A 13,453-nucleotide genomic window follows, 5' to 3' on the forward strand; every position below is an offset into this window, starting at 1 on the left:
TATTGTGCCGCAGTGACTGTTGTCCTTGACGGCACTGTTGGGTTTCGTGCTAGGCGTATTCTAGCAGGAAACCCAACAGTGTCATCGGTGTCTACAGTGACTGCTTTGAGTATTGTATTGCTACATTGTGCCGCAGTGACTGTTGTCCTTGACGGCACTGTTGGGTTTCGTGCTAGGCGTATTCTAGCAGGAAACCCAACAGTGTCATCGGGGTCTACAGTGACTGCTTTGAGTATTGTATTGCTACATTGTGCCGCAGTGACTGTTGTCCTTGACGGCACTGTTGGGTTTCGTGCTAGGCGTATTCTAGCAGGAAACCCAACAGTGTCATCGGGGTCTACAGTGACTGCTTTGAGTATTGTATTGCTACATTGTGCCGCAGTGACTGTTGTCCTTGACGGCACTGTTGGGTTTCGTGCTAGGCGTATTCTAGCAGGAAACCCAACAGTGTCATCGGGGTCTACAGTGACTGCTTTGAGTATTGTATTGCTACATTGTGCCACAGTGACTGTTGTCCTTGACGGCACTGTTGGGTTTCGTGCTAGGCGTATTCTAGCAGGAAACCCAACAGTGTCATCGGGGTCTACAGTGACTGCTTTGAGTATTGTATTGCTACATTGTGCCGCAGTGACTGTTGTCCTTGACGGCACTGTTGGGTTTCGTGCTAGGCGTATTCTAGCAGGAAACCCAACAGTGTCATCGGGGTCTACAGTGACTGCTTTGAGTATTGTATTGCTACATTGTGCCGCAGTGACTGTTGTCCTTGACGGCACTGTTGGGTTTCGTGCTTGGCGTATTCTAGCAGGAAACCCAACAGTGTCATCGGTGTCTACAGTGACTGCTTTGAGTATTGTATTGCTACATTGTGCCGCAGTGACTGTTGTCCTTGACGGCACTGTTGGGTTTCGTGCTTGGCGTATTCTAGCAGGAAACCCAACAGTGTCATCGGGGTCTACAGTGACTGCTTTGAGTATTGTATTGCTACATTGTGCCGCAGTGACTGTTGTCCTTGACGGCACTGTTTTTTTTTATCAACAGTGGACAAAGTCCGAACACGTTGGCGTTCGATCAAGGACCGCTTCAACAGTGATGTTCGTGCTGAGGGCCAGGTTCGCAGTGGATCTGCGTCAAGGACCAGAACTAGATACCGTCACTATCATGCGTTGCAGTTCCTAAGACCGGTCCTTGCCACAAGATCGTAAGTATTATACATTTTGGGTTTTTATTTTTATTAATCTGTGTTTTTCTAATCCACAGCTGATGCTTCTTGTAAAGGCATGGTAGTAATGATTTTCCTTTCTTCCACAGCACCTGGAGCAGCACCCTGCAACCTGGCCCTGGAGCGGTCCTTCCTCGGACGTCCTCTGACCCGTCCCAGCCATCCGACAGCCAGGAAGCACCTTGCAGGTCAGCCACACACACAGCTGGTGACCAGGAAGCTGGGCCATCAGGTGTTCCCCTGTCCCAGGTCTCTGCCACTGGTTATGCGGGCACTACCCGCCAGCGGCAGAGGGCCTTGGACAGGAATGTCTTGCCCGAGTTTATGCATTTGAGCGAGACATTTAATTCCAGCCTCAAGTCACTGTCCGACAGAGTTGAAAGCGGTTTTGCACTAATGGAACGTGGTTTTAACCACTTTGAACACCGCTTCAATTCTGTAGAACAGCGCCTTGACCGTCTGGAGGCCGACCTCAACAGACCAGCACACCATTTTTTTAGTAAGATTGAAAAGGGCATGGCGGAACACCTTAGTCCTGATCAACAGCTGAATGTGCTGCAGGCCTGCAACAATGCTTTCTTGCAGGCTATGCAGCATAATCGGTACGGTCAGCAGTCAGTGGTGTCCTTTCCACCTGTGCCACCATTGACTCGCTTCACCTCACTACCGACTTGTGCTGCATACCACTGCACGGACACCTCTCTTCAAAGCCAGGACACCCACCGTTACACCACCACAAGTCTGAGTGCAGCTGGTCACTTCATCGACACCACCATGGCAAGCGCTGCTCCTGTCTGGAGCACCACCGCCAATCCCATGCATGCGTGGAGCTCAGCCACCACTAGGCAAACATGGAACAGCCCTGCCGCTACAACAACATGTAGTAGCCCTGCCACCACCACTCTGCAAACCTGGGCCATCACTGCCGCCACCAGTCCTCCTGCAAGGACGAGCACTGACAACGAAGAGCAGCATCAGCCACCTCAGCAGCAGCAGCCAACTCAGCAGCAGCCGCCACCTCAGCAGCAGCCGCCACCTCAGCAGCAGCAGCCACCTCAGCAGCAGCCGCCACCTCAGCAGCAGCAGCAACCACCTCAGCAGCAGCAGCCACCTCAGCAGCAGCCGCCACCTCAGCAGCAGCCGCCACCTCAGCAGCAGCCGCCACCTCTGCAGCAGCAGCCGCCACCTCAGCAGCAGCCATACCAGCAGACGGGGGACCTACATTCCATATTTGCCCCTACTTCAAGGCGAAATCAATCAAGGCGGGCATTGGGCCAAAGTCGGTCCAGGCACACAAGCCTACGGCGACATGCCATTACAACTAATGTAAATGAACAGATTTCCTCTCCTACAAGTGTTCAAAGTTTAATTCCCTTAACTGGACTACCTTCCCCCACAAGTTTTGTTGCCCCTTCCCCTCAAACACCGTCTTCAACTGCAAGTGTTGCATATTCCCTGCACACCCCCAAATTGAAACCATCTGCCCCCAAACGCCGTAAAAAATAATTTTTATTTTTTTTTTTGTGATAAAAAATAAATTTACATTTGTGGTTCACCATTAATAAGTTTCATTAATGTTGTTTGCGCCGCTCACACACACTGATGGGTAAATACATGTTAAAAACCAACCCAAGGGCTAGTATAGTCATATGTGAAATAACATGGACTAGTATAGTCATTCCAAGGCCTAGTGTAATAACTCTAGTTTTACAAAATAGAATCTGGTTTCATGAAAAACAAACTGTTGAAACTATAAGTTTCTTTCTAGTTTCACCAGTTTGTTTTTTGTGAAACAAGATGCTAGTTGTTAAAAATGCTAGTTGTTAAAAATTGAGTTATTACAGTAGGCCTTGGTATGACTATACTAGGCCGTGGTATTTCACATATTGCTATACTACTAGCCCCAAGGCCTAGTATACTCATATTTGAAATACCACGGCCTAGTATAGTCATTCCAAGGCCTAGTGTAATAACTCTAGTTTTACCAAATAGAATCTGGTTTCATGAAAAACAAACTGTTGAAACTTGTCTAAAAAATAAGTTTCTTTCTAGTTTCACCAGTTTGTTTTTTGTGAAACAAGATGCTAGTTGTTAAAAATGCTAGTTGTTAAAAATTGAGTTATTACAGTAGGCCTTGGTATGACTATACTAGGCCGTGGTATTTCACATATTGCTATACTACTAGCCCCAAGGCCTAGTATACTCATATTTGAAATACCACGGCCTAGTATAGTCATTCCAAGGCCTAGTGTAATAACTCTAGTTTTACCAAATAGAATCTGGTTTCATGAAAAACAAACTGTTGAAACTATAAGTTTCTTTCTAGTTTCACCAGTTTGTTTTTTGTGAAACAAGATGCTAGTTGTTAAAAATGCTAGTTGTTAAAAATTGAGTTATTACAGTAGGCCTTGGTATGACTATACTAGGCCGTGGTATTTCACATATTACTATACTACTAGCCCCAAGGCCTAGTATACTCATATTTGAAATACCACGGCCTAGTATAGTCATTCCAAGGCCTAGTGTAATAACTCTAGTTTTACCAAATAGAATCTGGTTTCATGAAAAACAAACTGTTGAAACTATAAGTTTCTTTCTAGTTTCACCAGTTTGTTTTTTGTGAAACAAGATGCTAGTTGTTAAAAATGCTAGTTGTTAAAAATTGAGTTATTACAGTAGGCCTTGGTATGACTATACTAGGCCGTGGTATTTCACATATTACTATACTACTAGCCCCAAGGCCTAGTATACTCATATTTGAAATACCACGGCCTAGTATAGTCATTCCAAGGCCTAGTGTAATAACTCTAGTTTTACCAAATAGAATCTGGTTTCATGAAAAACAAATTGTTGAAACTTGTCTAAAAAATAAGTTTCTTTCTAGTTTCACCAGTTTGTTTTTTGTGAAACAAGATGCTAGTTGTTAAAAATCGAGTTATTACAGTAGGCCTTGGTATGACTATACTAGGCCGTGGTATTTCACATATTACTATACTACTAGCCCCAAGGCCTACTATACTCATATTTGAAATACCACGGCCTAGTATAGTCATTCCAAGGCCTAGTGTAATAACTTGTAATGGAGCAGATTACATGAGCAGATTACATTCATCCACTCAATGCTGACTTGTATTCCCCATGGACTTTCATTGGGGTTGGGTTTTGAGGGTTGTGTTTTGAGAAAATCACATACTTTGTTTTAAACTAGTTGCACAATTTTCTCTTAAATGGTTTCCTGATTCATGGCCTGCAGCTTTGCTCATTCCAATATATTTCACGCAGACTAGCAATGCTGCATTTTAACTCGTATGTGTATTTACCTGCCCAGGTGTGTGAACATAACAAAATTCAGTTATACATGGGAAGTTTTTTAATTAATTGGAGTTTAAAAAATATAGTGCACTCAGTAATGGTATCAAATAAGGATTTTTATTACCATAAACAACAACATTACACCATTTCATCTTGCCAGTGCACCCGTCCTACATCAGAAATAAAGTAGGCCGCAAATTTGTCCCTCATTTGGCCAACTTCAACGGATGACCTGAGAGTGTGCTGAGTGAATTCAGGCAATGGGTTAGGAGCATCATCGTCCAGTTCAAAGGTCGGGTGCTCTTTAGCCATCACAAAGTTATGTAGAACCACACAGGCCTTCACCACCTCATCGACTGTTTCAAGTTTAAGATTAATGGCCGTGCCCAGAATTCGCCATCTGGAAACAAGAATCCCAAAAGCACACTCGACAGTTCTTCTGGCCCTGGTCAGCCTGTAATTAAAAATTTTTTTGGTGTGGTCCAAGTCCCGGCTGGAGTAGGGTTTCAGTAAGTTTCCGCACATTTGAAAAGCCTCATCGCCAACCATTACAAAGGGCAGTGGCGGAGCTTCGGTGTGAGGAAGAGGCCGTGGCATAGGGAAATTAAATTGGTTGCCATACAACCTCCGGCCCATGTCTGAGTTTTTAAAAGCCTGCGAGTCATTACCACGGCCAAATGCTCCAATGTCCACTGCTACAAACATACATCCGGCATCCGCAATCGCAATGAGTACTATTGAAAAGTACTTTTTGTAATTATAGTACTCAGATCCCGTTCTTTGGGGTTTGATGATCCGTATGTGTTTCCCATCAACAGCTCCCAAACAGTTGGGAAAATTGCATACTGTCCAGAATTTGTCAGCAATTTCCATCCACTTTTCAGCGGTGGGCAGGGGCATAAATTCTGGGCAAAGAACATTCCAGAGAGCCCGGCAGGTGTCAGCAACAATTCCAGACAAGGTAGAGATTCCAATACGGTACTGGAAGTGTAGTGAGGATAGGGTTTCTCCAGTCGCCAGGAATCTGTGAACAGACAAAGAAGTAAAATTAATATTTATGTATATTATTTTTAAAAACTATAAAAAAAAATATTAGTACATTCACGAAAACTAATTACCCAAGGTTTTGAATTCTAAATTTACAAAAAAAAACATCAGACCACACCCCTTTGTTTTTAAAACATACCGTAATGTCACCAGTAGCCGTTCCTCAGGAGGAATCGCACGACGGAGCTGTGTGTCCTGTCTCCGGATGGATTGTTGGACACGAGCAAGCAAATCCATGAAACTTTCGTGGGACATCCGGATATAATCAGTAAATTTCTCCGGGTTTGCACGTAGCTCGCTGTAGAGGGTGTGGTATGCCCCACGGCTCTCCCGGAGTTCAACAATCGGATGTATCCCCATACGCCGCCGTCTTCGCTGCCTCTCTCTCTTCCTTTGTTCATGGCAAGCAACTGCATACGCCTGAGCCATCGCGATGTCCAAATCCAAGTTGAAGTGAAAACTCTTCCAGCGCAGATCCATGGTCACGAGAAGAATCAAGCAAATGTGAAGAATACTGTAGACAGGGTCTATATATATTAACATACCACACCCACAATGAAGTCCCATTGGTCTTGTGTGTTGTTGAATGGTTGTTTTTTCTTTTTTGTGGGGTTTTTCAAAAATCTGTAAAAAAACGCAAACGCACAAAAAACGCATACAAACGCACAAAAACGCTGCGTTTTTTTCCTGCATGCGCATTAAAATGCTGGAAAAAAACGCAGCGTTTGTATGCATTTGTATGCGTTTTTTTAATGCGTTTTTTTGCGGGAAAAACGCGCTGCAAAAAAAAGCAAGTGTGAAACTAGCATAAAAAGCCGCCAAAAAAGGGGAGAGATACCGCTAATTAGTACAGGGGTAAAAAAGATGGGAGATTAGTAGGACTAATCATATCAGGATATGAAAAATATCTAGAAAAATGTGTGCGAACTGTAGTAGCAGGACCCAAATCGACAGAGAAAATGCTTCACTCTTAAGGTACTAATAAAAAAGTTTCCATATCCAGTGTCCAGTGAGCAAAACAATAGTATTATATACAAAATCCCCACATGTGGCTCCTGGGAATCCAATTATATTGGTGTACCTATGTGCAGTCAATTTAAATGCTATGCATTAGTGCAACACTCATTAAGGAACTCCCTATAGGAAACTCCCCACCATAAACCCATCTTCCATAAGGTACAGGTCTAGCTGATATTAAATAGCGATAGTATTACCTACGGGAGAATGGCGAGGGAGACTGGCAAACTGGCAACGTTCCCCTCATACCCGACAGACACTGTTTTGCTGCTTTGCTCTTTTTACACCCAGAAGAAGTGAGCAGCTAAACGGCGCCCGAGATTATATTGGGCCATAAACCAGTCCCGGTAGCATGTGAAGTTAAAGCAGACTACACGGATGTGTGAATTTGTGGATCGAGAAAAAAGAGCAGCCCAAGGTTAAATGATATGTTTAATCGCCTTAAAGGCACACTAGACTATATTGTAAGGTAGCGCTGTCGTTCAAGGTTGGGGACACTCGCTTGGCAGCCAAATAATCACGTCCGGAACGGGTTTTCCATAAAACAATAACAATCCATGCGGTTTATTCAGGCATCATAAACCCACAACAGCAACATAAAGTTCATATAAACAGCATAGCGTCCATGACAGAGCTCAACTCTGCTAAGCCTGTACTCACACAGGTTATGCAATGTCCATTGCGCAGGCTTTCTAGCCTCACAGTTCTCACCCCGTCAGGGTTACCTCATGGCTGCTTCAGCTCACTGCAGACGTTCATTCCCTCTCCCTGGGAACTGTCAGACGCTTGCAGCCATTACTCACAGCATTCACGTGCTGTCAGGCAGGAAGCCCCATCTCCCAGCGGGACCTTCCACAACGGACCAACCGGGTCCCAGCATTCACTCATGTGACCTACCCGGGCCACCTAATATGGTCCGTAGCCACGCCCACTGGGTCACATGGCTATGACCTCATCACAGGTCCTTCACACTCACATAGTCTTTTACTACCAGCATTTTCAGACACACCCCTGTCACATTGGAACAAAAGATCAGCTCTGCTGATCAGCACATAAGCAAGCCTTCATCTCAAGGCCACCCACCTTGAGATACATTACGATCATTCAGCATCCTACTCCTATCAGGACACTGGAAATGCTTATACGCCTGTCCTGCGACACCCACACAGCGCCCCCTAGCGGACACAGTGGTCACTACACCACATACCTCCCCCCTCTGTTCAAACTTGTGGGGTTGAACACACATTACCCCAGAATCTCGAGACCGGGCACTCATTACACCTTGCCCCACAGGTCGAGAGAACTGTCTCCATCCATAATACGGCCTCATCTCTACGTTAGGCCTCCCCCACCCCCAGCGGTCAGAATATCGGCCCTGATCTTTGGCCCTCCAGTCACAGTCTGTCTGCGTCATCAGACACCGTTTAGTCACCACACTCTCTCTCATTGACCGGCTCTCCCGGTTGGTGCGGTCATAAGTTTTCATCGAGCCTACTGTTTGGCCTGAGTCTGACCCATTCAGCGTCTCACAGGAACTAAGGTCTCTCAGTCATGTACAGCCCGTCAAACTGCCACTTGCTGACATTCTTCGGCCACCTGCCATGTCACTACTTGGAGGAGCCCTTCGGGTCCTTACATCTTAGGTTGAAGGTGGCCGCCACCTGGTGCTCCATACCTCTTTATTGATCCGCCGACGGTCCAGCCTCAACTGCTCTATATCTTGCAGGTACCCCACTCGATACTCCAAGAGCATCCGAAAGTTTATCAGGCTTTCCACGGAGCCAACCACCATGATGGGAATCCTACCCTCTTCACTGGATACCTGGTCTTCATCATCAGGAGGGACCCTCACCCTCACCACACCGGAGATATTTACAAGGTCTTGCATTACCTTCCTGAGTCTTCCAATGACTCTCCCAATCAGACTTTTGGGTACCGGAATTAGATCTTTCCGCAAACCCAGCTGATCCATAGCCTCCCTTGCTAACTCTAGGCATCGAGCAGCTTTCCTATTACTCCACCTCACCAGCTGTTTGATGTGGAGACATTGCAAATGCATCTCTTTCAGGACAGCTACTCAGTTTGCTGTATCTTCTCTGGCTGACATTATCACCAACTATCGACTCTCAGGTGCCCAGTGCACCTTACACGCCTTGACCGCCTCTTTGAAAGTCTCATGCACTCCTTCCTCAGCACAGGCTTCTTGCATGTCTTCGGGTACCTCGATCACAGATTTGAAGGTTGTGGTCTTGCTCTCTTCCTGGACAGAAGGCTCTGGTTTACCACGGACACTTCCCTTACTACAGTTGTCCCGACCGGGTGACTGTCTTCTTCAGTTCTTAGCTCACCAACTTCATGAGATTTTATGTCTTCACGACCCTTTGCCAAGATGGCTACTGGCAGTTCTGTCTTGTTATCACTTGTGCTCGGCCACTGGAAGTCTTTGTCCAAGCTCTTCTCCCGCAGAAGACCTTTTACTACTCCTCTGAGTTCTTCCATCTCTTCCCTAAGGGTCTTGTTCACGCTTTGCCAGGTGGACAGGTGACCTTTGAGCTCAGAGACTTCTTTCTCTAGCTCTTTTATTCTGTGCTCCCTTTCTCTCTCAGAGCCACAGTCACCCCCAGAGTCTGAGTCACCCTGTTCTGTAGAGTAATCCTTCCAGTTACCCACTAACCGTGTGAATACTTCAGCCGTCTTATCAATCAGGTCAACATCAGTCCTGTCACGAGACGTCAGGTCCCTCCATTGGTCAGATGTACACCTTCTTTCGGTCACATCTACCTCTGACCTGTCCACATCAGGAGCCGTCACCGTCTTAATATCTATTAGCCCAACAGTAGAAACGTCTCCAACCTCCTCCCATATATCATCAAACACGATAAAGTCCCGAACTCTCTCCAAGGCATACACTAAGTCAGGTGGTATCCCGCCACCTTGGCACTCACCACTTGTGGACTCCTCAAACATTACTCTGTCTACCGCATAGTTCACCGTGACCCCATTTTTACAGTGAACCTGGACCATTTTCTCGGCCAGACAGAAAGTGAGAGGAGTTCCTGTCAGAGTCACCTGACTCTTTGAGTCCAGCCGACCAGAGACTCCTTCTCGGTGCAGCATTACGGTACACACTTGTGGCCCGTCGTTATCTGGAAAGAATATCCCACATTCTGAAAAAGTCATACAGGAACATTGCTGTTCCTCTTTTGACACACCGGCCCCTCTCTGGACCACCCCGATTTGGGTCACCGCCCCCCTCTGGGACTCCACCCCCTTTTGGGCTACCACCATGATTTGGGTCACTGCCCCCTCTGGGACTCCACCCCCTTTTGGACTACCACCCCGATTTGGGCCACCACCCCCCTCTGTGACTCCACCCCCTTTTGGGCTACCACCCCGATTTGGGTCACCGCCCCCTTTTGGGATTTTCCCATGTCTGTTCTACAGGTTGTCTTAGACCACAGTTCACACAACACAGTTTATGTCTCTTTTACGATACCACACAAGTCCTTGCTGGCACCACTACAGTTCCTGCTGTCACCGACCTCCGACACCTCCGGCTGCTGTTCAGACACAGCTGCTGGTGTCACCTTCGTAACCCCGCTGAGTTACAGGAAGCCGCTTGTCCCCTTCATAACCCCGCCGAGTTAAAGCAAGCCGCTTGTCACCTTCATAACCCTGCCGAGTTACAGCAAGACTCTGGTCACTTTCTTGACCCCACTGAGCCACCGCAGGCTGACAGGTCCAGGGGCTCGGCAGGGGCTATTCAGGACATCCGTCTCCGCCTGAGACCAACACTTACGCCTCACCAGGTCCAAGGTTATACCACATGCTCCAGGGATCCGATTCTTCTCCCAGAACCTCCCAACACTGACCCTCCAGGACCTTGCTCACTGAACCCTCCAGGTACACAGTCTTTCTCACTGACACAGATCAGTACAACACGAACCCCTGTCCGTTACCTGTGTCAGCCACACAGGTCCTCGGGTACCTCATATCCACAGAGGCACCATATCACAATCCACAGTCTCTTTCTCTGACCCCGGTCAGCACATCACACGGTTTTCACGACTGTCACCTGCCGGCCGCGCAGGTTCTCGGACCCCTCTACCGCAGAGGTGTCCTATAAGTCTTTTCCACTGACCCCGGTCAGTATATCACACGGCTTTCAAGACCGTCAGCCCTCCTGGCTCAGCGTTGCCAGCACTGCACCATGTGCTTTTGGAAAAAGTTGCCCTTAGCAACCGAACTTTGCAGTCCTATTCCGTTGCTCCTAGCAACAAGGCTACAACACTGTCCATAGCATTCTCCACCAATTGTAAGATAGCGCTGTCACTCAAGGTTGGGGACACTCACTTGGCAGCCAAATAATCTTGTCCAGCACGGGTTTTCCATAAAACAATAACAATCCATGCGGTTTATTCAGGCATCATAAACCCACAGCAGCAACATAAAGTTCATATAAACAGCATAGCGTCCATGACAGAGCTCCACTCTGCTAAGCCTGTACTCACACAAGTTATGCAATGTCCAGTGCTCAGGCTTTCTAGCCTCACAGTTCTCACCCGTCAGGTTTACCTCATGGCTGCTTCAGCTCACTGCAGATGTTCATTCCGTCTCCCTGGGAACTGTCAGACGCTTGCAGCCATTACCCACAACATTCACGTGCTGTCAGGCAGGAAGCCCCATCTCCCAGCGGAACCTTCCACAATGGACCAACCGGGTCCCAGCATTCACTCATATGACCTACCCGGGCCACCTTATATGGTCTGCAGCCACGCCCACCGGGTCACATGGCTATGACCTCATCATAGGTCTTTCACACTCACATAGTCTTTTACTACCAGCGTTTTCAGACACACCCGTCACATTGGAACAAAAGATCAGCTCTGCTGATCAGCACATAAGCAAGCCTTCATCTCAAGGACACCCACCTTGAGATACATTACGATCATTCAGCATCCTACTCCTATCAGGACACTGGAAATGCTTATACGCCTGTCCTGGGACACCCACACAGCGCCCCCTAGCGGACACAGTGGTCACTACACCACAATATGTACAATGCTTATACATATATAATGGTCAGATATGCAAGTACAGGGGAAGTACAAAAGATATGAGCAGATTATACAAAAATCAGTTACCGGCTTGAAGTTTGGCCATTGGATACTGGGCCACATGTTACTTCCAGCATATTACACGATGTGGCCTCTGTTATGAATGGGTCACCGAGGAGGAAAAAAAAACAACAAGCTAAGTCTCAGAAAACCAGAGAGGTTGGTAACTATGCAGATTGCAGATCCCTGATCTTAACCACACAACTAGCAGCAGTCGTGGAGCGTTCCTACGATGGTCCTAGACTCCTTGTCACAACCGGAGAGCTATATAAGCCTAAAGCAGGAAAAGAGGAAAACTGCCCCAGAGCAGACCCCAAAGGAAAGACAGCCCCCCACATGTATTGACGGTGAACAAGATGAAAGCACAAACAAAGGCAGGAAAATAAGCTGAGCAAACGATGGGGCCCGACTAACTAGAAAGGACAGGAAAGGAAAGCCACTGTCTGCAATCTGCCAAAAAACCCTACCAAAATAATGTCCAACACATCTGATAGCAAAATTAACCCTGAAGTCACTAGACTTCTCCCACTATATCAGCACTCTGAAATATTCTGAAACAGAGCAAAAAGAGGCCAATCTAATAAGGGACAAAAAGGCAAATTGGCAAATACAGATAAATAGGAGTGGAAGTTCAGCATAGCCCCAGCAGGGGCAGGCTGACCACACAAGAAACTGAACTGACCAACAAGCGCAAGTGTGAACAATAGCAAAAAACAAACTTTAGTTGAGAAGACTGGAAGAGAGCTGAAGTCCAAGACCTGATAAGCAGACTGAATCACCAGCACCAGGATAGGGCGTCGGCTGTCTTATATCCAGTCTGATACTCCAGAGATCCAATCGTTATCCGCCTCATCAGGTGGCAGATCACTACCACTTAAACCAACCTCACTACTTCCTGTCACCAGAGGGAGAACGGAAGGCGAACTCTCAACTGGTGGAGCAGAAAAAGAGCTCATAACAGTACCCCCCCTTGAGGAGGGGTCACCGAACCCTCATCCATGCCACCAGGCCGATCAGGATGGGCCCGGTGAAAAGCACGAACCAATTTATTGGCATGAATATCAGAGGCAGAGACCCAAGAATTATCCTCCTGGCCATAACTCTTCCATTTGACGAAATACTGGAGTCTCCGTCTAACCAAATGAGAATCCAATATTTTCTCTACCTCATATTCCACATTGCCTTTAACCAATACAGGGTCAGGAACTACTGGCTCAACAAACCTCTTCAACAGTGACTTGTGAAATACGTTATGGATTTTGAACGTAACTGGAAGAGCCAATCGAAAAGAAACAGGATTAAGAGTCTCCAAAATCTTATAAGGTCCAATAAATTTGTTTAGCGCAAATTCGGTCAAGGACAAAAATGAGACCCAATCATCTTGATCAGCAGATATAAAACATCTTAAACAAGACTCCAGGGTCTGGTTTGTTCTCTCAGTCTGCCCATTGGTCTGGGGATGAAACGCGGAGGAGAAGGATAACTGAATTCCCAGATTGGAACAAAAGGCTTTCCAGAATCTGGAAACAAACTGGACCCCTCTGTCGGATACAATGTTCTCAGGAATCCTGTGTAACCGAACCACCTGTTGTAAAAACAAGGGTACCAATTCAGCGGAAGATGGCAACTTTGGGAGTGGTACAAGATGGACCATCTTCGAAAATCTATCACAAATCACCCAGATAACAGTCATTCTCTGAGAGACAGGAAGATCAGAAATAAAATCCATTGAGATATGGGT

At 46.7% G+C, this 13,453-nt stretch overlaps 1 protein-coding gene across 1 annotated transcript; it reads left to right on the top strand.

The window, feature by feature from the left end:
• The first annotated feature begins 660 nt into the window (after window positions 1–660).
• LOC141052890 (uncharacterized) lies at window positions 661–2,784 on the top strand. Its single transcript, XM_073550211.1, has 2 exons — window positions 661–1,198; window positions 1,309–2,784. Exon 2 carries the CDS (start codon window positions 1,544–1,546, stop codon window positions 2,723–2,725), a length of 1,182 nt encoding a protein of 393 aa, XP_073406312.1. The 5' UTR covers window positions 661–1,198; window positions 1,309–1,543; the 3' UTR covers window positions 2,726–2,784.
• Window positions 2,785–13,453: the final 10,669 nt, after the last annotated feature.

The sequence above is a fragment of the Dendrobates tinctorius genome, unplaced genomic scaffold, assembly GCF_039654945.1.
Source record: "Dendrobates tinctorius isolate UK_male_01 unplaced genomic scaffold, ASM3965494v1 ptg000163l, whole genome shotgun sequence".
NCBI classification, from domain to species: domain Eukaryota; kingdom Metazoa; phylum Chordata; class Amphibia; order Anura; family Dendrobatidae; genus Dendrobates; species Dendrobates tinctorius.